The sequence below is a fragment of the Gossypium hirsutum genome, chromosome D01 (assembly GCF_007990345.1).
Source record: "Gossypium hirsutum isolate 1008001.06 chromosome D01, Gossypium_hirsutum_v2.1, whole genome shotgun sequence".
Classification (NCBI taxonomy): domain Eukaryota; kingdom Viridiplantae; phylum Streptophyta; class Magnoliopsida; order Malvales; family Malvaceae; genus Gossypium; species Gossypium hirsutum.
The window spans coordinates 60526182-60552556 of NC_053437.1; the positions used below are offsets into that span (position 1 = coordinate 60526182).

General features: G+C 33.7%; 1 protein-coding gene across 1 annotated transcript; it reads right to left on the reverse strand.

Moving 5' to 3' along the window:
* Positions 1–8518: 8518 nt before the first annotated feature.
* Positions 8519–11382, reverse strand: LOC107921109 (BTB/POZ domain and ankyrin repeat-containing protein NOOT2). The gene is made up of 2 exons (XM_016850981.2): positions 10593–11382; positions 8519–9702 (listed from the first exon to the last, which is right to left on the reverse strand). Exons 1-2 carry the CDS (start codon positions 11064–11066, stop codon positions 8704–8706), a joined length of 1473 nt encoding a protein of 490 aa, XP_016706470.2. The 5' UTR covers positions 11067–11382; the 3' UTR covers positions 8519–8703.
* Between the last annotated feature and the right edge of the window lie 14993 nt (positions 11383–26375).

The following is a 26375-nucleotide window of genomic DNA, read 5'->3' on the forward strand; positions in this document are numbered from 1 at the left end:
GAAGAGGTCGAAACAAATATGTATGTCTAAAACTCTAACTAGTAAGCTGTATATGAAGCAGTGTCTTTATACTCATCGTTTGGAGGAAGGTGTGTCTGTGCACGAATACTTAACAGTGTTTAAAGAAATTCTCTCAAACTTGGAGGCCATGAAGGTTCAATATGATAAGGAAGATCTAGGGTTAATTCTACTTTGTTCGTTGCCCCCGTTTTATTCAACCTTTAGAGATACGATTTTATATAGCCGCGAGTCTCTCACAGTTGATGAGGTTTATGATTCTTTAACCTTGTATGATAAGATGAAGCATCTTGTGGTTAAAACTGACTCTCAGGGAGAGGGTCTCATTGTTCGTGGAAGATAAGATCAAAATATTGATGATGATCGTGGAAGGACATAGGAACGGAATCCTCGCGGTAAATCTAAGGGTAGATCGAAGTCTTCAAACAGAAGAAAGGGCACATTAAATTTGAGTGTTATAAGCTAAAAAACAAGATCAAAAGGATCAAAATAGAAAATAACCAGAAAATTCTAGTAAAGCTAATATTGTAGAAGACTACAGCGATGGTGAACTTCTAGTTGCTTATGTCAACAGTTCTGAAGTGAGCGAGGAGTGGGTCCTTGATTCGGGCTGCACCTTCCACATGAGTCCTAATCGGGATAGGTTTACAACTTATAAAACAGTGTCTAAAGGTGTTATTTTGATGAGAAATAATGCTTCATGTAGAATTGCAGGTGTTGGAACAATTAAAGTTAAGATGTTTGATGGAGTTGTCAGAACACTTAGTAGCGTACGACATGTTCTAGAATTGAAGAGAAATTTAATTTCATTGAGTACTCTTGATTCAAAAGCGTACAAATACACAGCTGAAAGTGGGGTTTTGAAGTTTTCCAAAGGTTCCTTGGTTGTGATGCAAGGGCAAAGAAAGACTGCCAAGTTATATGTTTTGCAGGGTTCTATTGTTACTAGTGATGCAGCTATCGCATCCTCTTCCTTGTCAGATGATGATATTACTAAACTTTGGCATATGCACCTAGGGCATATGAGTGAGAATGACATAGTAGAATTGAGAAAAAGAGGACTTCTTGATGGGCAAGGAATTTGCAAACTGAAGTTCTGTGAGCATTGCGTTTTTGGGAAGCAAAAGAGAGTTCGATTCACCAGAGGAATCCATAACATGAAGGGAACACTGGAGTATATTCATTCTGATCTATGGGGGCCATCCAGAGTGCCTTCGAGAGGTAGAGCTAATTATATGTTAACTTTTATTGATGATTTTTCCAGAAAAGTGTGGGCGTTCTTCTTGAAGCAAAAAAGTGATGTGTTTTTCGCATTTAAGTCTTGGAAAACTATGATTGAAAAAAAGACGAGAAAACAAATAAAATACCTCCGCACAGACAATGGCTTAGAGTTCTGTTTTTATGAGTTTAATAAACTGTGTAAGTCAAAAGGGATCGTGAGACACTTGACAATTCATCATACTCCACAGCAAAACGGCATTGCAAAATGAATGAACAGAACGATTATGGAGAATGTTCGATGTATGTTTTCAAATGTCAACTTACCAAAGTCATTTTGGGCCAAAGCAGCCTCTACTACATGTTTTTTGATCAACCGATCTCCATTCGTTTCCATTGAGAAAAAGACTCCACAAGAGGTATGGTCTGGTAATCCTGCTGACTATTCTGATTTAAAGATCTTTGGGTATCTTGCGTATGCTCATGTTGATAATGGAAAATTAGAACCGAGATCTATTAAATGTGTTTTTCTTGGTCATAAAGCTGGTGTAAAAGGGTATAAGTTATGGTATCTTGAAAATAGAAAAATTGTGATTAGCAGAGATGTTGTTTTTGATGAATCTACTATGCTACCTAACTTTTCTCTTAAAGACTCTTCCAACAAAAAAAATCAAAAGCAGGTGGAGCATCAGATTAATCTAGAATCTACAACAGAGTCGACTCCTCAAGCCAATACAAAAATTCAGAATAGAGTTGCTTCTTCACCACAATACTATATTGCCAAAAATAGAATTAGAAGAGAAATTAAACCTCCAAAGAAGTATGTCGAGGCTGATCTAGTTGTTTATGCTTTAAATGTGGCTGAAGATATAGTTGCAAACTAAGAGCCATCTAATTATTCTGAGGCGGTTAGTTGTGAAGACTCAGAAAAGTGGATGTTTGCTATGCAAGAGGAGATGGAATCACTCCACAAAAACAAACATGGAATCTTGTGAAACTTCCTAAAGGTAAAAAGGTTGTTCGTTGTAAATGAGTGTTTAAAAAGAAATAGAGGACTCTAGGAGTTGAAGAACCCAGATATAAAGCAAGGCTTGTTGCAAAGGGTTACAGTCAAATTCCAAGAGTGGACTTTACAGATGTGTTCTCCCCAGTTGTGAAGCATAGTTCGATTCGAGCTTTGCTTGGTATTGTGACCATGCATGATTTAGAGCTTGAGCAGTTAGATGCAAAAATTATATTTTTGCATGGAGAACTTGAGGAGGATATTTACATGCAACAACTAGAGGGTTTTATAGTCTTAGAAAAAGAGGATTATGTTTGCTTGCTGAAAAAGTCCTTTTACGGTTTGAAACAGTCACCAAGATAGTGATACAAGAGGTTTGATTCCTTTATGACTTCTCATGATTTCAAAAGAAGTAACTTTGACAGTTGTGTTTACTTTAAGAAAAACAGTGATGGTTCTGTTGTGTATCTACTCCTTTATGTTAATGACATGTTAATAGCAGTGAAAGATAAAGGAGAGATAAGAAAGGTCAAAGCCCAACTAAGTGAAGAATTTGAGATGAAAGATTTGGGACCAGCAAAGAAGATACTTGGTATAGAGATTCTCAGAGATAGAAAAGCAAGTAAATTGTACCTAAGTCAGAAGGGGTACATTGAGAAAGTTCTTTGCAGATTCAATATGCAGAATGCTAAGCCGTTAGTACTCCTTTAGTAGCCCATTTTAGACTTTCATCGGCTTTGTCTCCACAATCAGATGATGCGATTGAGTACATGTCACATATTCCATACTCTAGTGCAGTGGGATCTCTCGTGTATGCTATGATTTGTTCACGTCCATATTTGTCATATGCAGTCAGTGCAGTTAGAAGATACATGACGAATCCCGGTAAAGAACATTGGAAAGCAGTTCAGTGGATTTTAAGATACTTACGAGGTACTATTGATGTTTGCTTACAGTTTGGAAGAACCAGAGATGGAGTCATTGGGCATGTTGATGTTGATTTTGCTAGAGACCTTGATAGAAGAAGATCTCTCACAGGTTATGTCTTGACAATTGGAGGTTGTGCAATCAGTTGGAAAGCCACTTTGCAAACTACAGTTGCTTTGTCTACCACTGAAGCTGAGTACATGGCGATTACTAAGGCTTGTAAAGAAACTATTTGGTTGAAGGGACTCTTTAGTGAACTCAATGAAGACCTTCGAATCAATACAGTATTTCGTGACAGTCAGAGTGCCATCTTCCTTACAAAAGATCAAATGTTTCATAGAGAACAAAACACATTGATGTTTGGTATCATTTTGTTCGTGATATTATTGCTCATGGTGATTTTGTTGTGAACAAAATTAGTACTAATGAAAATCCTGTAGATATGATTACTAAGTCAGTTCCTATAATCAAGTTTGAGCATTGCTTAGACTTGATTAGTGTTCATTGTTGAAGTTAAACCCTTAAGGGGTTTTATGGAAGAGGTGGAGAACTTGTTCGTTGAGAGTTCACGATGAAGAACTTGTTCATTGAGAATTCGTGTCAAGGTGGAGAATTTTAGAATTAAGTGACCTGAATCCTTATTTAAATAAAATACAGTGGTAAAATAAAATAAAAGTAAAATCCTTATAGAACTATACTTTTTTTATTTTATTTTAGAATAAGGATTTTTAAACCTTATTAAACTCCATCTATTTGATATTGATTAGAATAAGGTGTTTCAATCTTACTACACTCCTATTAGAATATAGTTTTACAAGCCTATAAATAGACATAGTCTACTCCTCTTGTAATTATTCGAATTCGACATAGTGAATTTTCTTCTCCTCTGCTCGTGGTTTTTTCCCAAAAGGGTTTCCACGTAAAAATCTATGTGTTCTTTATTTTTATTTCTCTTTTCTTTGTGATATATTGTCATTACCGACATTTTTTTTACATATAGAAAGTCTTGAAATTAGTCAGCAAGAAACTACAACTTCTTCTTTATTTGATGCTTGAGATAGAAAGAGTTTCTTTTTTCTTAATGGACCAAAGGTGTTTCCATCCGCACAATGAACTTTAATGAGAAATAATGAGCCGTTTTAGGTCAAGGACCTGCTGCCAAACCTAGGCTTATAAATAGAATTGCTCTGAACAATTGAGGGACAACTTTTTACTTAGTTTTAAATTTTATTTTGAATTGTAATTTAGAATTCTTTCAGTTGTAATTTTTATTTCTATTTTCTATTTCATTCTTCACGGGAACTTGACTGTAGATTTGTCAAACTCATTATGGATTATTGTTCGCGCCGCATTTTTTATTTATATCAGGATTTCTCTCATCTTTACTTTTGATCTTTTATAAATGTTTATCTTTCAAATCAATTGTATTGTATGTGTTAGATCCATAGGGAAGTAATCCAGTAAGGGAGATTAATGAGTGGATGTGAGATTAATTAACACCTATGTACAGTTTCTTAGCAGATTAGTTAGTTGGGAAAGGAAGAACTTAAAACCCTAGGCTTGACGACCCTAGAAATTTGTATAGGTAGGAATGAACCCAGAATGGTATTGCCTAACCATGAAAACCTTACCCCAATTCAGTCTAGATTGTGACATCGAGAGATAAGAAATTCTTGTTGACTCATTAGGTTAGTGGAAGGTCGAGAGACCTTGCTAGATTAATGACTAGCTGATTGAATAGAACCTAAAGTAGGATAGAAAATAAAGAGAATAAAGAAAATAAAGAAAATGAGTTTGGTTCTTGTATTTGGTGGAAGAAGAAAGCAAGCCTTCAATCATAAGTCTTCACTAATCCATGGTAACTTTTATTTTTTTAGTTGGCAATTGATAGTCACAAATTATTGAGGTATCACCCATGCTTAGGTGTGAACAATTGAAGAAGATTGGAGTTTTGGTAGAAAATTCAGGGGCTATTTGGTTGGGAAGAAAGAGGTGAGGAAGCTAATTATCGTTCATGCATCCGAGGTTCTATTATTGAAATTAGATATATCTAATATTAATTATAGTAATTATGTACATGGTGTTGGTGTTTATATGTTTTGAAGCTACCAAAGGTGATTTTGGTGAGGGATCCAACAAAGGAAAAGCCGAAGTGATAAAGAAATGATAGCTTGGGAAAGAGAAGATAGCTTGGAGTGTGGGTTTGTGCTCTACAATCTTTGAGATATCCATTATTATGTGTTTAGTTTTGGGACAAGAGAAGATAACTTGGAGTGTGGGTTTGTGCTCTACAATCTTTGGCATATCCATTATTATGTGTTTAGTTCGACAGAGATTATGGTAATATGATTTGAGTGCCCTAATGAACTGGTAGGAATTAGTTTTGGATATAGTTGACTGTCAATAGAAAATTAAGAATTAATATTGAATTTCTCATCGGTCGAATAGCTTTGTAGATGGTATTGGTAGAGATTTTCAGCCAAGAGCCTTGTGAACAAAGCCATGAAATTGTAAAACACCGACAAAAGCCTTGTGGACAAAGCTGAATGGATACAGATGCCTTTGTGAAAAAATCGAAGTAATCTCGAATAAATGTTAGATTGTTACATAATCTTATAACAGATATATTTAAGTTAAAATATGCAACAAGTTGTTATACTTTCGTAAATTTAGAATTTAGTATCTATATTTTTATTTTTAAAAATTTAATTATTCTACTTTCAGATTTTAATATTCAGAATCAACTGTTAACACTTTTAAAATCATTTTGTTAAATACAAGTTACAACTTTATCTTTTTAGTTCCATGGTTACCAAGTGCGTTTTTCTTTTAAATTTCAAAATGCCACACCAATAAATTTAATAAAAAAATTCGACATAGTTAATAATTGAACCTGAATTTTGAAATTTAAAAAGTAAAAAGATTAAATTCTTATAAATAAAATACAGGGACCAAATTTCAAAATTGTAAAGAGTATAGGGACCTATATCATAAAATATTTTCACCCACGTGTACCATAATTTAGTATTTATATAATTCTTTTTGCATTAGACATTGCTTCTCCACTGCAGCAATCAATCTATAAGAGAATATCGATTTTTAACATATGTACCAATGAATGCGGACTTTAACCTAAATAAAGCTAGTATAACATTTACGTGTATTTTCTTTTTTCTTCATACGAAAGCAAATTAACATATATACATGCATGCAAAATTTTGAAGAGGGGATTCAGCATCCTCATGAAATTGCATTATTCCATTTTTCAAGATCATGTCATTAACTTTATATTTAACATCAACAAATGAAATTTCTTCACTACAATTATTCACTCAAAGATTAGCGGGGCTTTTAGCGGCATTAGCAGCTAGTCATCTGATACTGATCCATAACCATGGTCATTTCTTCACAAGCATAAAATTTAGACTAGCATTTATGAATGTCACAAATGATCTTTTCTTTTTTTATACCGATCCTGTTAATACTGACTTGGTTACGAAAATATATGCAATCTGTCTCTATCAAGAGTTTTAAGTCTATCCTGGCCGGTTAACACCCCATACTTATTGATGTGTTCAATGGTATCATGTGTTTAGATATATGATAACCTTAATGTAACGTGAATGTAGTGGAAGCTTGTATGAATAAAACAAAACTGTAAAGATAGTGAAACTGCATTTTGTAATCTTCTTTGACATTTCAGTACTATAATATTTGTCCGCTCCTAACAGCTAGGTTGTAAATATATCAACAATGTTTGCATTGGACATATACGATTGTGTCAACAAGCTAGTAGATGCAAGAGTATTAGATTTTAGGCATGCGAGTTGAGTTCAATCCCAAGCAACCCCATCCCCTACCCAATTACCAAAAGAAAAAAGAAAAACAATAGTTCTATAGTCAAGCATCATCAAAGACATCTAGTTAAAGACAAAGAACACCTAGAAACGGGATAACACCGAGAATGCTAACTTAGTCATTAATCATTCAATAAAAGTAGGAGTCCATATGGGTGTGTATATATCCATAAATATATAGGTCTTTAAAGATTACTCCATATCACAAATGGCAAAGAGAAACAAAGAAAGCCGCCTAAATTAATATTTAATAAACGTGCTTAATTCAGCGGCTGACTCATGGCTTGAGATACCAAAGAAAAAACATTTATAATTGTTGTATAAAATGAACATGATATATATGCAGCTCGTTGTGTTAGTTTCAACATTTTCATACGAGAATCAGAATGCATTCATTTGCACCTTTCTGCAACTAGTGAATGAGAACCAAGAAGATGCTGGATTTTCCTAGGAGATCCGCTTACGAGTGAAACTGCATCTATATGCTGGTGAAATGAAACCAGTTCAATTCCAGATTTATATATATATATATATAGTGGAAAGTGAAGTAGCCCCAGGGATGTGCTGACCTACGTACCCAGAGGTTGAGACAAGAATTAATATTAAGAAATCTATGGTTTAGCTGTAAATTTTTGTAAGTATCGGAGGCCAAAAATGGCAAGGGGGACAAAAAGGAGGATTACATGGAGGGAATCCAGATTTAGATAATACCAATTTATTATTAAGCTGTCCTGTGTGGTCACACTCAAATGTTGCATCCATACAAGACAAACAATCAATCAATTTTGTCCATTGCCTTGTGATTTTTCTACAAAAATAATTAGACCACTCCTATATAGCCAATTAAGCTTCTCCAAAAGCCCATTGAGTGCTAGAAAAGATATGGAAAAGAAAAAAAAAGGAATCCGAAAGACAGCTCATTTCTTTCAATATAAAAATGCGTAGTTCAAACTAAGCCTAATCAAGCCCAAGATAACCCCACCACTCCATTACAAGCCAAATTCCTCCCTTCTTAATTATATATCTTTTCTTACTTATATTACATGTACATATAGTACTAAATTACTTTATACCGTGAAGAATTTTATCATTTATTTACTGACATATGTATATAGTGTATGTATATGTATGAAGTAGTTGTACATACAATGAAAGGCAAGTGGTGCAAAAAAAAAAAAGTGGGTGTGGTCGTGTGGGGAGACAAGAAAAAAAGAGAAGGTAAGAGAGAAATAGGGCATGATATTTTGATACTATGAATAAATACAGAGGAATTGACAGATTGACCTGCGTGTCTCTCCATCACCTCCCTCCCCTCACCACAGAGCAAATCTCAGATCCTCCTTGTCTCATCCCAATCAATGAGAGAAAAAAAAAATTTAAAAGCTCATGACATCTCCAATGAAACTGCATTTCTTGTCATGGGTCATTGAAAGCCTACAAAGAAATTTAAAAAAAAAAAAAACACCCCTCACAGCATAGGGAAAAAGGCTAGTGATTGAAATCAAAGGACGGACAAATATATAGATCCAATAATCTCTCATGAACGAGTTTCCATGAACTACTATTTTGCCTGTCTTTCACCATCCATTTGTTTTATATTATCTATAGAGAGAGAGTCAGAGAGAGAGAATGAGATTGATATATAGAGAGAGAAAAAGAAAGAGAAAGAAAGTGTTGGAGCTAGAAGTCATGAGAGTGATGGTACATTGTTGGGTCATGTCGATTCATGGCTTCTCTTTGACTGTTGTGGCTGCTATCATCATCACCCTCCATTCTTGATCCCATTTGAGTTGAAGCTGTAGCACCAAGATTGAGATAAACCAACCTTGAATCCAAATTGAGGTTAGCAAGGTTGTTTCCACTGCTACTGCTATTATGTTCATCACTCATTGGTGGGTAAATTGCAGTTGAAGTTGGTGGATTTACGCTCCCTTCTTCACGCGAGATAACCATAGCTGCTGATTGAACAAGCTCAAGACATAGCCTAAGCTTATTTGGTTCGATGTGAGTTAGCCCCGGCACCGCACCTTTGAACAAGAAATCTGAAGTTAGTGTTCGAAGGATGTCTAAAGGAGTCACCCCATCAACGGTTCTTACATTAGGGTCTGCGTGGTGGTCTAAAAGCACCGCAACCATATCTGGTGATACCATTTCCGCTGCAATGTGAAGTGGGGTTTTTCCTGCAGGCCCCGCCGGGTAGTTAACATTAGCCGCACCAAGCTCTAACAAGGTCTTAACTACTTCCCGGCTGCAGTTCTCGACAGCATAGTGTAAAGCCAAAGCTTCATCAAGATTCAGACCTTCTCCCATCACCATGAGCTTGACTAGTTCAACATCCGAAGAGTCTAATGCCCTTCTCATCCTTCGAATCTTCTGGTCCTCAAGATCAGCAGCCGCGGTGAGATCATGGTGGGGGTGGGGGTGATGATGATGATGATGATGATGATGATGAGGGATTAAGGACCGTCTTGTTAGAGATGACTTGAGACGCAGCTCTTCGATTTTGGCCACCACATCTATGGGCAGATGTTTGGCGAGAACTTCTGGTGGTAGACCTGATTTGGCCACTAGGTGGGAACAAGTAGTCCAAAGTTGGTGCATGTCTTGCTTTCTTGAAGCTATTAGTACTTTCATAACATCTTCAATTGAGGCCTTCTCCACCATACTGGCCAATTGTTTCTGTGAAACGAAGAGAACAAAGAGCGTCAGCTTTGGTAAATGGAAATGAAAAGAGTCTTCGTTCCCATTGGTTGAAGCTAAACAAAGCGATGGGTGTTTGGGAAAGATTTTATGTGCTTACGAGGGAAGCCATTACCAGATATTATCAAGATCTAGATTTAGAAAGCCTTTGGTGCGGAGCATTTAGATGGAAGAAACCCAATTCAAGAAAACCAGAAAATATGATTATACATGACATGTAAATAAACCCTTTTCTTTCTGGGTTATTTGACAATGAATATCGTTTGAACAACATTTCTTTTTACTCGCAAGAAAATAGTAAATCTTTTCAACATCAACTGTAGCCTGTAGAAGGAGAAGTCCAGATGACCGATGAAGAAAAACAGTGAAAGAAAACTGAAGCAATTAATGGTAGAATCAGGCGCTGTAGGAGAAAACTGCAGAAAAAATAACGAAAAAAAATACTAAAAATTCCGTGTTTTTGCAGAAAAGAGAGTTCCTAAATGAACTGAGAGGATAAAATCCAACTACTTTACAAACATGGAAATGAGGATCGGAAATATGTAGAACAAAAAGGTGTTTAGTTAATCGTTAAAAGAAAAAGAAACCCGGTTTGATAATGATGATCATCATCTTCATGTTAATAAGATTACAAAAAAATCCCTTCAATAAAAAAAGATTAAATTACACTTCCCAAAAACCAAGCCTAGTTATTGTCTGGGTACCCAAAAACCCAAAACACAAAGAGTAACAAGACTCCACACACACAAGAATCAAGAATCAGACAGCAGAAAAAGAGAGAGAAGGAAAGTAGTTTGTGAGGGTATGTTGATGATGATTGATGACGAAGAGAGGGAAGGGAAGGGAAGGGAAGGGAAGGGAAGGGAAACCTGAGTAAGCAATGCAAGCTGTTCAACACCAAAGTATCTAGCGGCAGCAAGAGTGTCAAGCGCAAGATCAACGGCAGAGGTGCAATGTGTATGCCAACACGCTCTTTCACTACAATTAGGCCTTGCCTCATGCTTTTGAGGCACAATAGAGACCTGGCCACTATACAAGAACTGTAACAATAGCAAGAACACTTCATATCCCACTGAGTTCACGGGTATAACACCGGGCCTAGACCCTGCTGTTGATCCGCCTCCTCGGTTCATCCTCGAACCAACCGGGTCTAAACCAGCTGGAGGATCAGGTCCGCAGAAGAATTTCCTAAAGAAGAGACTCCTTGCAGCTAAAATACACCTGTGGGCATGAACTAACCGACCCTCTACACTGAAAGTTACATCAGAGAAAGCTTGGCCATTGATGAGGAGGTTGAGGTAGTCGAGGGAGAGAGATCTTAAAGACTCGTCAAGGCTACTCATTTTAGGGTTGTTTTCCCAGAGGAATACAAATAGAAAAATCTTCTCTTCTTGGATAAACAAGTGTGTTGTTGAATCAAGTACACGAAGAAGAAGAAGAAGAAGAAGAAGAAGAAGTTAGAGAAATAAGTAGGGATTTAGATGATGGTTTCATTTGAAAGAAACGGAGGTTACTGTAATTGGTTTTTGTATTGAGAGATTCTTTCCTCTCGATGAAGTGGTGTGGGTTTTTGTCGATAGAGATATATTTTTTTTGATAGACAGAGAAAAGAGAAAACTTTAGAGATAGAAAGAGGGAGAGAGAGAGCAACATGGGTGGCTGTTTGGGGCGGCTGAGCTATTTAAAATACACAATTTATTTATTGGAAAATTAAAAGAACAAAAAGAAACTATTTGTTTTTTGTTTATACTATTAAAAATAATACATGGGGGTAGGGTAGGATGCTGGAGAAATGATGATGGGAATGGGATACATGGAAAAACTTTGTTACAATTGTCCTCATCATTACCTCGTGTTTTACTATTATAATTTTACTCAACTTACCTATTAGCAGCATTTATGTTCTCTACCAAACCAACTAAATTAATCTTATTTTGCTCTCAAACAAATCAAGCTTAATTTAAGAGTATTTCAACTAACTAAACTAACCTAGTTTATAATATATTTAGGTAAATTAAAAAAATTATTTTTTTACGTTTTAGTCATTTACGTTATCATTTTGTTACAAAGTGGTCACTTTGCCATTAAGCTTCGCTACCTCCCTAACGACAATCCTACGTGGCAGTCTAAATAGGTTTTAAATGCCAATTTGGATGTCCAATTGAGACGAGAATAGATTTTTAAATTTAATTAATTAAAAAATTTAAATTAAGTACACCTTGAACTGGAAAAAAAATCATTCTTCTTTTTCTTTTAGTTTTCTTTTCCATTTTGATTGAAAAAACTATTCACATCCCAGTTGGGCATCTAAGTTGGCATTTAAAACCCATTTGAACTGTCACGTAAGATTGTCGTTAAAGAGGTAATGAAACTTAACGGAAAATGACTACTTCATAACAAAACGATAACGTAAGTGACTAAAATATAATGTGAGACAAACAAAAATGACTAATTTTATAACTTATCCAAAATATTTATGTCAAATGGAATCTAATCTTCCTTTATAAATCTTTCTTATCCGTTTCAACTCTCTCATCATGTTTGAATACGTATATACATCCATATATATAATAAAATAATAAATAATGTAATTTGAAAAAATATTGGGAAAAAAAATGCCAACTCTCGTTTGAGAGTTGAGCCTTCAACTTGTATTTAGGTAAAACTTCTAACAATGCTTCTTCTATATATATAAAAGAAATTATTTTCAAATACTCTGTTTTTTTTATAATCATATATGTTTTTATTCGTTTTACGCACGAAATATAATTTTATTTGGGCCGAAAGTGATATTCAAAAATTTCAAAAAATTTAAATTAAAATACTGAAAATAAATTTAGTGGTTAAAAATTAGTTAATTCATTTATAAACAAAAGCAATAATATAAATTTAACCTTTTTTTCAACCTATAACACATAATATTAATTTATAAACAAAAATATAAATTTATTTTGAAGGACAAACTTTAATGTAAAATACAAATACATAAATCTATGTATACCTAATAAATTACCAAACATTTCAAAGGTCAAAGCTACGTTGGCTCCATATTGTCTCCCCTTTTAACATAACCCTATGCAACCACCAATAAGGGTGTAATGGCATTGTACCAAAAGAAAGAAAGAAAGAAAAAAACCATGTAGCCTCAATTCACTTCATCTTCTACCGGAGATGTCCCATTTACAAGTACATATGCAACCTTGATCTTTTTAGCTTACCTTCTAGAGGAGCAATCTCAACTTAAAGGATATTTTCATTGTTTTTAATTTATTCCTAATGTTACTAAGTTGAGCTTTGGTTTGCTTATATGATGTAAAGGTCTAGGCCTATATTATAAAAGAAGGTTAATCCTTTGTTTTCATCTAAAAGATTTTCAATAATCTTTTAGAAAAAAAGGTTTGGAAATTACTTCAATTACAGTTAACATTTGTATTTTTTTTCTAGTATGTGAATTCTTTTTGTTGTACTGCTTATTGTGTATGTTAGGTCGAACAATACTAAGAGATAGTAAATCGAGATTTTGAAAATTTTTTTACAAACTTTCTAAATTAAAAAAAAAAGAAGGAGAGAGAATAGTTTGAACACTTGAATTTATAATAGTTTAGCTTCAGTTATTTACCTCCACTACCTTATTATACTTCTACTAAAGATTTTTCAATTTACAAGACTAATATAGAACCTTCCCTTAGTTTTTATGGGTTAACTAAAACCCTCTAGCTTTTACACTTCAACTAGTACCTTTTAAATCTCTTTTAAGGTTTTCTATCTCAAAACCTTAAGTACACTCTTTAATTACAAAAAGAAAGAGCAAACAATTAATCAACCTTTAATAAATGTATTTTTGCAAATTTGAGTTCTAAATATAAAAAAATAAAAGTGATGAAAGATATTACAATAATCTCTTAAAAAAATATGTACAAGAGAAATGAAGATATGAAGTTACTTCTCTTGTGTTATCTCTCTTATAGGTCTTGAATTGTTCTTGACTTGTATTTATATTAAGGAATAACATTTGTGGATGTTTGGAGCCATTGGGGATGAAATAAAACTATTTTTGGGTTGAAAAAGTGTTCCTATAGCTCAAGTATCGATACATACTAAGAAGATATTGATACCTTTCACAAAAGTAGTCATTTGTAGTCTTTACAAGGCTAGGTACGAATGCCTATAGGGTAGTTATCGATACCTACAAGTTGGGTACCGATACATGGCCTCTCATTTTGTTTCTGAGGCTACTAGCTTACAATGTTTTGATACTTAGACCCTCAGTATCAATGCCTACCTACCAAAATGTCTTAAAAACATTTTAAACACCTTAGAGCAATATGGTATTGCCTCGAAAACATTTGGTTAAGTTGAAACTCATTTAGACCATGTTTTTGAGTGCTTTTCAACTCTTTGAACACGATTTGAAAATGTTTAGTCATTAAATGACTTAATTAGTAATAAAATTTATCTTATATATCGTTGTATAAAAAACTTGGGACATCAAAACTAATAATCTTTCCCTTTTTATATAACAAAAAGTTTAAAAGAAATTTACATTTTGAAAAACTCTTCCTAAATGATTTAGACATTTTCAAAAATAATCTCCTATCTAATAAAATACTTATTGAAGCAAGACTAAAAATATTAAATTTCAATAGTAAATATTACAATAAAGAATATATGGATTTCAATAACCAAATCCAAGGGTTTATAAATGACATACATTTTCTCTAAAAATATAAAATAAATTACATGTATTTAAACCATATATCAATAAGAATACATGCATAACCATTAAACTATTTGCATAAACATTGAAAGATAAACATTTTTGGTATATAAAAGGTTTGCCAAAAATGTAAAAAATTATGGCATTTTGAAAATCAAAGCTTAAAGAGAATAAAGATAAAACAAAATACTTTCAAAGAAAGAAGTATAGCAATGAATGAATCTTACTTGAAATCCATTTGTTTTAAACACTTAATGCAATATTCTAAAGTGCATGCAAGTAAGTCTTAATTGCATAAAAGTTCATATAAAGATATGTCGAGGGAAAGATACCAATTAATACTTAATAAAGATATCAATTGTTATCAATAATTGCTATCAAGGCATGAACAAAGAATTGCATACTAATGATAACATTAATACAACCATATGCAATTTCTATTTCTAGTATTCACTCTTACTAAATACGTATCTTAATGATTTTCTGTCCGTTTGTTAGATACCAATTGTTATCAAACATAATAGGCATGAAAAGTGCAATGGTATCAAAATTGGATATCAAAAGCCATTAAAGCAATAATGATATCAACATCAAAAGCATAAGAAGAAGAAAGATATACAAAAAATATATTATTGAATGAACAAAACATATAGGCAAACAAAATGCATTTCATTCAATAAGGATATTAACCATCGCGTCTTTTAAGACCATGTTCAAATAAGAGAAATCCATGAGGTGTGAACATGGCAATGGCATTCAATTAACAAAATACCAATGTGAATACACAATGGATACTGAAGAATTTGTGATATGAGGCAGGTGATTATCAAACATGACATATTTATATAAATCGATATCAAATGTAAGCTCAAATAAACATGTCATGGAAAATTGGTATGTAAATGATATATCAATTCATAGCATGATACCATTGAGAATTCCAAAGTCTTAATCCTAAGTAAAAATATGAATCTTATATCCTAAGTCTAAGTCTAATCCTAATTCTAGTTCTAAACCTGTAAGCTCAAATAAACATGTCATGGAATAGTGGTATGTAAATGATATATTAATTCAAAGCATGATACCATCGAGAATTCCAAAGTCTTAAGCTGAAGTAAAAATATTAATCTTATATACTAAGTCTAAGTTTAATCCTTATTCTAGTTCTAAACCTAGTTTTGTGTTTAATCCTAAGTTGAATTCTAAACTTAATCCTAGATTTAATCCTAATTCTAATCCTAATTTTATAAACTATTTCTAATCCTAAGACTCTATACTAATATGTACAAGCATCTCATGCATAGCTTAAGGCCATAAGTGATTAGAGCTTAAATAAAGAATTTGAAGATAAAAGGGTCATAAAAGGTTCAAAACAAGAAAATAGCACTTATTGTCATCTTGAATAATTTCAAGAAAGTTTATCAGATAAAATAAAGATGTTCAAATGATCATGCCTTTAAACCTCACATTTTCTTGAAAAGTCATGATTTTCAATAAATGTAATTAAAATACAAAGTATTTCAATAAATTCAAATGATCATACCTTAATGTCAATAAATGACTTAACCATACATCACTATATTCACTTAAGGACACAAAAATGAACTTAAAAACTACCTAGTGGTAGAAGTATTTTTAAATTCATTAAAAACAAATTTAAGCTAAGCGACTCCGTATAAGGATATGCATAAGTATGACTTGACCATACATCACTATATGCACCTAAGTGTTGGAAAAAATCCGGTTTGAAAACGGTTTTCTTGCACAGTGAAAAATTAAAATTTTGAAAATCGACTCGATTTATGATATTTATAGCAATAAACCTTAGACTGAAATCTACCTGTGTTTTTGGATAAGCAGATCGTTGATGTTTTTCTGCTTTATAGCCAACCAATTTTATAGCCAACCATTTTATAGCCAACCAATTTTTTTAAAAAAATTGGGCTATTTGCCCCCTAAGTCCTATCCTATTTCTCCCTTCTTCTAATAGCTCCATTTTTAACTACTAGTCTTAATTTACACATTTAAGCTCTACTTTAACCACTGCTCCAAATTAGTCTCTATTATTATTTTTTGCTAATGCCCCGATTATTAATACCATAATTATTTTATTTTATTTTATTTTTATTTTTACTATTATTAAATAATTAATTATTTTATCCTATTTAATTTAATTCTTATTTTTACGACACAAAACTTGATTTTCTCTCAAACCCATAAGCTAATGTCCAATTCTACTAACCCGATTTTCGAGATGTAACATTTTTCATTTCTCTATTTCTATTCATTATGTTCATTTTGATTCAAACACATAATTCATTTATGGTTTCAACAAGCTAGTGGAGGGAACGATTGAACATATATAATTAGGGCTTAAATGATTTATAATTAAGTTCTGACTTTTCGTTTATTAATTATAAACTCATTTAGTCACGAAGTCATTCAACTATAGTATTGTGACTGAGGTCTTCCTAACGACAAACCATTATGAAAACAACTATTCAGTTCTCGTCTAATGACCTTGTCATAAGTGCGTTACCCTTATTGGATATCATTGATCTCTCTAGGATATTATCCACTCTCCTAATATGATCATATTTTATCTCATGGTAACCATTAAATCTTCCTTCATGAAAAGTCAATTACTATTAAATAGTAATCAAGTCGTTCATCACAAAGACAAACGACTCGTGGCGACGTTTTACTTTTCATCAACCATGTAATGCCAATAAGAGCATGTCATTTACCCATGTCTCAAGTATGAATTCCACTGTTGTGAATGATGCCACGTACTACAAAAGTCATACAACTAATGCACCAACTTTCAATTCCTTATCTATTTGAACTCAGACTTTTGCTTACATTAAAGTGTATGAGTCACACATACATAGTCCGTCATCCACTCATGATTGAGGTATGTTGCACTATGAATGTCACAAGTGAATAAATCCATAAACGAATTTAGGATCTATTCTAATTGGGCCTTGTCTGATGTACTGTTAGTCTAGTTAGTCACATCTATGTCTCTATCTTCTGGGAGTCATCCGCTCTAATGCCCAAGATAAAACATCTCCCAATTGGACTTGATAGATGACATATTAGTCTTTCAATCAGTTTGATCATTTTCGATGAAACTAAGGAAATTTTTATTTTCGTCTACTAATACAAGTTGTCTTTTAGTATCATGATCTGACCACGTGATACTGCTCAGTATTAGTTTAAACATTAGATAACTAATAAGCAACATTTGCTTCCATTTTTCTTTACATGCAAAAACCATGTGAGGAAAATCATACAAATTATATTAATGTAATAAATGAATTTGTTTTATTAACCAATCTGTTCGAAAAAATTATAAGTGCACTTAGATGAAAATACTACATTTAGGGTACCAGATCCAACAGTATCCTAGTTGCCCTAGTGAAGTAGATGAGTCATGTTTCGCATTCTTGTGCTCTTTTATATGTTACCCAAAGGACTCTCTAACTACTAAAGTCTTGGTAAAACAAATCCCCAAGGTATGTCCTCGGATGCATTCTTTGACTACATTCACTATTCCGTCAAGCACTACCATCTCCCTTAATATGTTTTGTCTTATGTGGTTTCTTTTAGGTTTAGCTATATCCACACTGTTATAGTGTTATAGCTTTTCCATACCTTATATTCGGCCCTCTATAGTGAAGTTAGTAGTGTAACTCTACTTGACACTTATTCACATTATGGACCCACCATTTAATACAAAAGCACAATTCGATGTCGATTTCCTCGAATCCTGATACGTTTGAAAGTTAAATTTGGTTAATCTAATAGATGTAGGATCTCTTCCGGAATACACAAGCATATAATCCCTCACTCTTTGTAAATACTTGAATATATGCTTAACTGCTTGCCAATGTTTTGGTCTTTGATTTTCCTGATATTGACTTACCAACCCCACTGTAAAATAGATATCTGGACGTGTGCATAACATAGCATACATGAGACTTCATACTACTGAAGTATAAGGAACCTTTCTCATGTTTTCTTTTTCTTCTTTTGTCTTAGGATAGTCCTCTAAAGAGAGACGAAATCTCGATACGGAGGGTTAATTTCCTTTCTTCGAATCAGCCATTGCATGACATTCCAATTTCTTATCTTTGTATGGAGCCTGAGACAGTGCTATCACTTTGCTCTTTCAATTCTTTAGGATTCGAATGCCTAGAACAAACTTAGCTTCTCTCAAGTACTCCATGATAAACTGTTGGGTTAGCCATAGTTTAACTGACAATAATGTCCCTACATCATTCCAAAGGAGTAGAATGTTATCAACTTATAGAACAAGAAAAACCACCTTTCTATCCCCTAAACATTCATAAACACAAGGTTCATAAACGTTTTACTCAAATTTAAATGTCTTGATTATTTGATCAAATCTTTGATTCCATGGGCGGGATGCTTGCTTAAGTCCATATATGGATCTAAGCAGTTTGCAAACTTATTCACGTTTTCTTTAGCTATATATCTGGTGGGTTGCATCACATAGATGTGATCTATCGTAATTCAGTGTAGCAGATTAAACTAGTTTCCGTACTTGATGAGCTTAAATACAAGCACTTTTATTATGTTTTAGTTAAGTTTTTATATTTTAGTTTAAATTTAATAAAAACTATATTTGGAGTATTTTATTAACCTTAGAGGCCGAATGAGGCCTAAAGGTGAGCTAATGTACTTAGTAAGTGTGTAGGAGACCATTCAAAGGCGTAAGAACTGAAAGCTAGTCACTGTGCTGCAACACGGGGAGTTCGATGTCACAACATAGAGAGTAGAATGCCAGAATTGCTATACTGCCTTTGGTGTCGTGACACATCCAAGGGATGTCGCGATACACCCTTAAAGCTACCCTAAACCTGAGATACTACCTTCGATGTCACGACATAGGCACTAAGGTGTCACGACATCGGCCTTGTATGAGAAACACTTACAAGACAGGGGTGTTTTAGTTTACACAATGAAGAGTTAACACGAGAACGTCAGCTGACCTAGGGTTGAAGACGACAACAACCCTAACTCTATAAATAGGCTCTTAATACACTTGTTGAGGACAAATTTTCATACTTTAAGTTTTCTTTGTAATTTTAGTTTTAATTTTTTCTTTCCTTGAAGCTTTAGGTTGATTTTTATTTGTGTTCTTCGGAGAACGTGGTTTGTAAAGGCGATCAAACGCTAGTAGATTTTCTACACTTTATCTATCAAATACAAACAGAATCCTATAAACTCTCCTCTATATTTGTTATTTATGTTTATCCTTATCATCAAGTTTATTGTGTTCATGAGATCTATGAGGAACTAATCCTCTTATGGGGGATTAGCAAGTGGAGGTGTGAATAAATTATTATTATGTAAAGTTTTTTAGCGGATCAACTATTTGGGAGAGAAAGAACTTAAACCCTAGGTTTGACAACCCTATGAAGACATTTAGGTGGAAATTAACCCAAAATTGCTATAGCCTATCCGTGAATACCTTAGCCCCAAACCGGTCTAAACTGTGAGGTCGAGAGATAAGTAGTTCTTATCGGCTCATTACTTTAGTGGAAGATTGAGACATCATGCTAGGGTAATGACTGGTTGATTGAGTAGAAACCCAAAATAGGAATTAGTTATGACCATCGAAGCGAGCTAATCACGCATGCTTAGAATTAATTAAGTTTATAAATTAGTTTTTTGAAGTCCTTTTAATTTAGGTTTTTGTTATTTTTATTTCTTTATTTCTAAAAACCCAAAAATCTTTATTTTATGTTTTATCGTAATATATTTTTTAAAGTACTAATTAGATCTATTTTCATATAGGTTAGAATTAATCTTGTAACTCGTCAAGAAGCATGAAGCCCTCAAGAAGCATTATAGGAGACACTCTACACGCAATACACGGAGATTCGACAAAAACAAATAAGAGATTGGAACAAATGCTAAAAATAGAATATGGATGTCCCATCTTCAATTAAACAAAAAGAAAAGCTAATTCAATTAAACAAAAAGAAAAGCTAACAGCTCGGCAAGATTTTAGTGAGAGCAACCATCCCAAGTTGGATTGGATGATACATTGGAAGCAAGAGACAGACCTGGTTTTCCAAGAACACGTAACTAGAGGATGAAGAAGAGGGGCAAGAAAGTGATGAGCAAGAAAAAAAGCGAGGATGAGGAAAGTGAACGAGATGAGGAAATGGATTTTGAGGAAGAGAATGACGATTAAACTTTTTAATTTTTAATGTTTATTTTTGGAGATTGTATTAAATTTTGGAGAGTTTTTATTTTAGGAGAAAGACTAACATTATATTTTTATATCTTTGTTTTCTTTTCAATTTCAAGTTTTCTGTGTAGAAACCCCACATGAAAGAAGCACAACATTTTCAAGCTTATAACGAACAAAGAAGGAAACACCCACTAGTATACAAAACTATCACGATCAATCGGGTAACTTATTTCCTTATCCTTTCAAGACTGCACATTAGGAACAATGTGCTATCTAAAGTGTGGGGATAACATAGGAAATTTATTTTTATTTTTATAATTTTCTTTTATTTTTTATGTCAAATGTGTGCTTTAGCTTGTAGAAATACAAGTGATTGGTTAGGAGCATGTATATAGGTTGATTATATTTATTATAAATTTGGCATGATAGTGAATGATTTTAAGTTTTTTATTATTAGACTACTATATATTACACTGTAAATAGGCATTGAGTAATTGAATTTACCAAATGATATAAAGAATACAGGGTAACGAGCATGCTAGTACGTATGATAAATAGTTGAATTTGTGATTGTTAGATTGATTAAATTTGTGAATAATGAAACACCTAGGGATGACCTAAGGCATTGTTTGGTATAAACCTAGAGCCAAAAACCTAACCTTGTGTATCAATCCTTAGTACCTATTTTGAGCCAGAAAACACTTTTTGATGAACCTTCATACAAAACCCGAGCCAAAACATTAATCTGTACTTACACTTTTTCTTTGGTCTTGAATTACATGAATAATAAACATTTAACCATGCATATTGATGGTTAAGTAGATACATCATGGTGGATTTTTTAAAAATAGAGTGAAATATGAAGAATTGGTATGATATAGTGATTATAGGTTAGCCAATATGTGCAACAAAAGAAAAATTCAGAAAGAAAACAAGAAAAGTGAGTAGAAAAAGATCATGAAAAATCAAAAGCATTATGAGTGAGATGTGCAAAAAAGGAAAAAAATGTGATAAAGTATAAAAAATAGAAAAACCTAGTCAATAGTGCACAAAAACTCGTGAGTTACTAGTAGTTGCTATATTATATTGTGACTTCTTACGTGGAGAAATGATGAAGGTGAGAGAATGAGAAATAAGGTGGTAAGAGGACATGGGTTACTGCGGGGGAAGAATAGGGACCAACACGATGTGCCAAACTATTTCCGTGCTTGAAACCATTGTGATGCTTCCTGTTCTTGAATTCCATGCATGTCCTAAGCCTCATAAAGTTACAAGCCGAAAAGCCTTATGTGACCTATGTAGACTTATTCATGAATTGACATCATATTAAGTAATTACATTAACGACTGTTTATATTCTGCAAGGATAATCAAATTACTTGTACGATTTATTGATGAATGCATATATTTGAAAACCTTAATGTCTGCATACTTTGTAATATACTGAACTTAGGTGTTTGATATTAAAAGTGGTAAGTCGTTTATGTATCATGCTAGGATTATGTGTAAATATGACAATCCCTAGTTATGTACTCCAAAACCAATTTTTGTACTATACTTGCTCGAGGGCCGTCTTTTACTTTCTTTCTTTTTTTTCCTTACTTGAGGACAAGGAATGACTTAAATGTGGGGGAGTTTGATCTGACACAATTCGGTGTAGCAGATTAAACTAGTTTTCATACTTGAGGAGCTTAAATACAAGCACTTGTATTATTATTTAGTTAAGTTTTTATATTTTAGTTTAAATTCAATAATAAATGTATTTTAAGTTATTATGTACCTTAGGGGCCTAATGAGGCCTAAAGGTGATCTAATGTACTCATTTAGTTTGTAGGAGACCATTCAAAAGCATAAGAACTGAAAGCATGTCACTGTGTTGCAACACGGGAAGTTCAATGTCGCAACATAGGGAACATAATGCCAAAATTGCTATACTGCCTTTGGTGTTGTGACACACCCTTAAAGCTACCCTGAACCTAAGCATACTACATTCGATGTCGCAACACATGGACAAAGGTGTCGTGACATCGGCCTTGCATGGGAAACACATACAAGTCAGAGGCATTTTGGTTTACACAATGAAGAGTTAACATGAGAACGTCAACTGACCTAGCGTTGAGGACGACGGCAACCCTAACTCTATAAATAAGCTCTTAAAACACTTTTTAAGGACAACTTTTCATACTTTAAGTTTTCTTTGTAATTTTAGTTTTAATTTTTTCTTTTCTTTAAGCTTTAGGTTTATTTTTATTAGTGTTCTTCAAAGAACGTGGTTTGTAAACACGATCAAATGCTAGTGGACTTTTTGCACTTCATCTATCAAATACAAACAGGATTCTCTAAACTCTACTCTTGATTTGTTATTTATGTTTATCCTTATCATCAAGTTTATTGTGTTCATGATATCCATGAAGAACTAATCCTCTTATGGGGGGTTAACGAGTCGATGTATGACTAATTGATTACTATGTAACATTTTCTTAGTGGATCAATTATTTTGGAGAGGAAGAGCTTAAACCATAAGTTTGACAACCCTACGAAGTCATTTAGGTGAAAATTAACCCAAAATTGTTATGGCCTATCCGCGAACACCTTAGCCCCAAACTAGTCTGGACTGTGAAGTCGAGAGATAAGTAGTTCTTGTCGGCTCATTAGTTTAATGGAAGATCGAGACATCATGCTAGGGTTAGGACTAGTTTATTGAGTGGAAACTCAAAATAGGAATTAGTTATGACCACCAAAGCGAGCTAATAATCCATGCTTAGAATTGATTAAGTTTATAAATTAGTTTTTCGAAGTCCTTTTTATTTAGGTGTTTGTTATCTTTATTTCATTATTTATAAAAACCATCATAATATAATTTGTGTAAATTACTAAATAAATCTATTTTCGTTTAGGTTAGAATTAATTAGTAACTCGCCTCCCTTAGGTACAATCCTCGGAGTACTCACCCACTCCGTTGTAACTATATTAGAACCTGTCCCGTATGCTTATGGACACTGCCTCTATATTTTGTATCTTTTAGTTGCAGTATTCATACTCTGGACGTTAGTATGTTCGGAGGTGGTCAAGATGTTCTCTTCAAGATAGTAGTTCAAAAATGTTTTCTTGACATCCAATTGCCAGATCTTGTAATCAAGAGTCACCACAATGGATAGCAATATAGGGATTAACTTGAGCATGGCAACCAAAGAGAATGTTTCTTCATAATTGATACCTTATTTCTAAGTATAACCTTTTGCTACAAATCTGGCCTTGTAAGTTTCCACTTTTCCATTCGCTTTTTTCCTCTTGTAGATCTATTTACACCCTATGGGTTTTATCCCTTCCAGTAAGTCTATAAGTTCCCAACTGCGTTGGAATACATAAAATCTATCTAAGCTTTTATAGTTATTTCCCAGAGCGTGGAATCAGCACTTTGCATCAGTTCGTCTTATGTGAGTGGGTCATCATCTTCTTATTTGGAAGACTTAATGTTAAAAACACTTCTGCCAGAGTGGAAGAACTTAGGTCTACGAAAGACCTTCCCACTGTGACGAAGCACCCTATGTTGCTGATCATTTGCAGGTCTTCTATTAGGAGTTGGTTCGAGAACCATTTCAATAGGGTTTTGTATATTCCTCGAAAGTTCCTTGATCGCCTCTAGACATACCAACGTCTAGAGTAAGAATCCTGTGCAAAAGCCGTGTCTACAAATATAGGGGTCAAGATATAATATAGTTACAACGAAGTAGGTAAGTACTCTGAGGATCGTACTTAAGGGAGGCTAGCACTAAATTAATCCTAACCTAAAACAAAACTAGATCTAATTAGTACTTTAAATAAATTATATTATGAATAAACATGAAGAGAGGTTTTGGGGGGCTTGTAATAATGAAGAGAATAGCATAATTAAAGAGACTTTGGGAAATTAATATATTAACTTTATCAAATCTAACTATGGGTGATTAGCTCGCATTGATGGTTATAACTAATTCTCGTTTTTGGTTCTTATTCAATCAAATAGTCATTAACCTAATAGGATCTCTCGATCTTCCACTAAACTAATAAGTCAGCAAGAACTACTTATCTTTCGACCTTACAGTCTAGACTGATTTTGGGTTAAGGTGTTCATGGATAGACCATACCAATTTTGGGTTAATTCCCACCTAAATGACATCTTATGGTCATCAAGCTTAGGGTTTAATTTCTTTTTCTCCCAAATAGTTGATTAGCTAAGGAAACCCTACATAGAAATAAGTTAATCACACTTCCACTCGCTAATCCCCCATAAAAGGATTAGTTCCTTCTGGATCTCATGAACATAATAAACTTGATGTTAAAGATAAAAATAAATAATAAATTCAAGAGAAAGTTTTAAGAGAATCCTAAATTATATTGAATGAAGCGCAGAATCCACAAAGAGTTGATCGAGTCTACAGATCAGATCTCCTGATGAACACAAATAGAAAAACTAGAAATAACCTAAAGCCTAAGAAAATGGAAAAACTAAAAACTAAAATTTAGAAAGAAAATACTCAAGTCTGAAAGTCACCCATGACAAGTGCTAAATGAGCCTATTTATAGAGTTAGGGTTTTCGTCGTCCTTAACCCTAGGTCAAATAATGCTCTCGTGTTCAATATATGATTATGCAGAACAAAATGTCCCTGACTCGTAAATATCTGTCGTATAGGACCGATGTCGCAACATCGAAGGCAGTATGCTCAGTTTCAAGGTTACTTTAGGGGTGTGTTGCGACATCCTATGGCTGTGTTGCAACACCGAAGGTAGTCTCGATATTCTTGAATTTCCTTCCTATGTTGCGACATCAAACTTCCCGTGTTGTAGCACAACAACCAATCTTGAGTTTATATGCACTCTGATGGTTTCCTGCACACTCACTAAGTATATTAACTCACCTCTAGGCCTCATTCGGCCCCTAAGGTCAATAACAGACTCATAATACACTTTTTATTACATTTAGACTAAACTATTAAAACTTAATTAAAACATAATGAAAATGCTCGTATTTAAGCTCCTCAAGTGCGAAAACTAGTTTAACATGCTACATTGAATTACGATAGATCATTCCCCGAGTACTTTTTTACTCTGAGATTTGAAGTCATTCATGTAACTTCCTTCAAGGAAAGTAGCATTAGTTGACACTATAACAATATGGTCTTTCGGGTTATAAAACAAACCACCCTTTGTTCCCTTTGGGCATCCTATAAACATGTACAATTCTATCTGTGAGTCCAACTTCCTCGCGTCTTTGTGCAATACATGGGTCAGGCATCCCCAAATCTTTAAATATTTTAGACTTGGCTTCCTATCATGCCACAATTAGTATGGAGTTTTCGATACTGCCTTAGTTAGCACATCACTCAGAATATAACAAGTCGTTTGTATTGCAAATCCCTAAAAAGAGATATGCAACTTCGAATAACTTAGCATCGAATGTACGATGTCTAACAACGTTTGATTGCTTCTCTCTGCCACACCATTCTGTTGTGGATTACTTAGCGTGGTTAGCAAGGATAAAATCACATTCTCTATTAGGTACCCTAAGAACTCATTAGATAAACATTCTCCACCTCGATCTGACCAAAGTGCCTTTATGGGTAAACCTAGTTGTTTCTTTACTTTCGCACGAAACTCTTTGAATTTAACAAAGGTTCCACTCTTATAGTGCATTAAGTATACATTCCCATATCTAGAATAGTCATC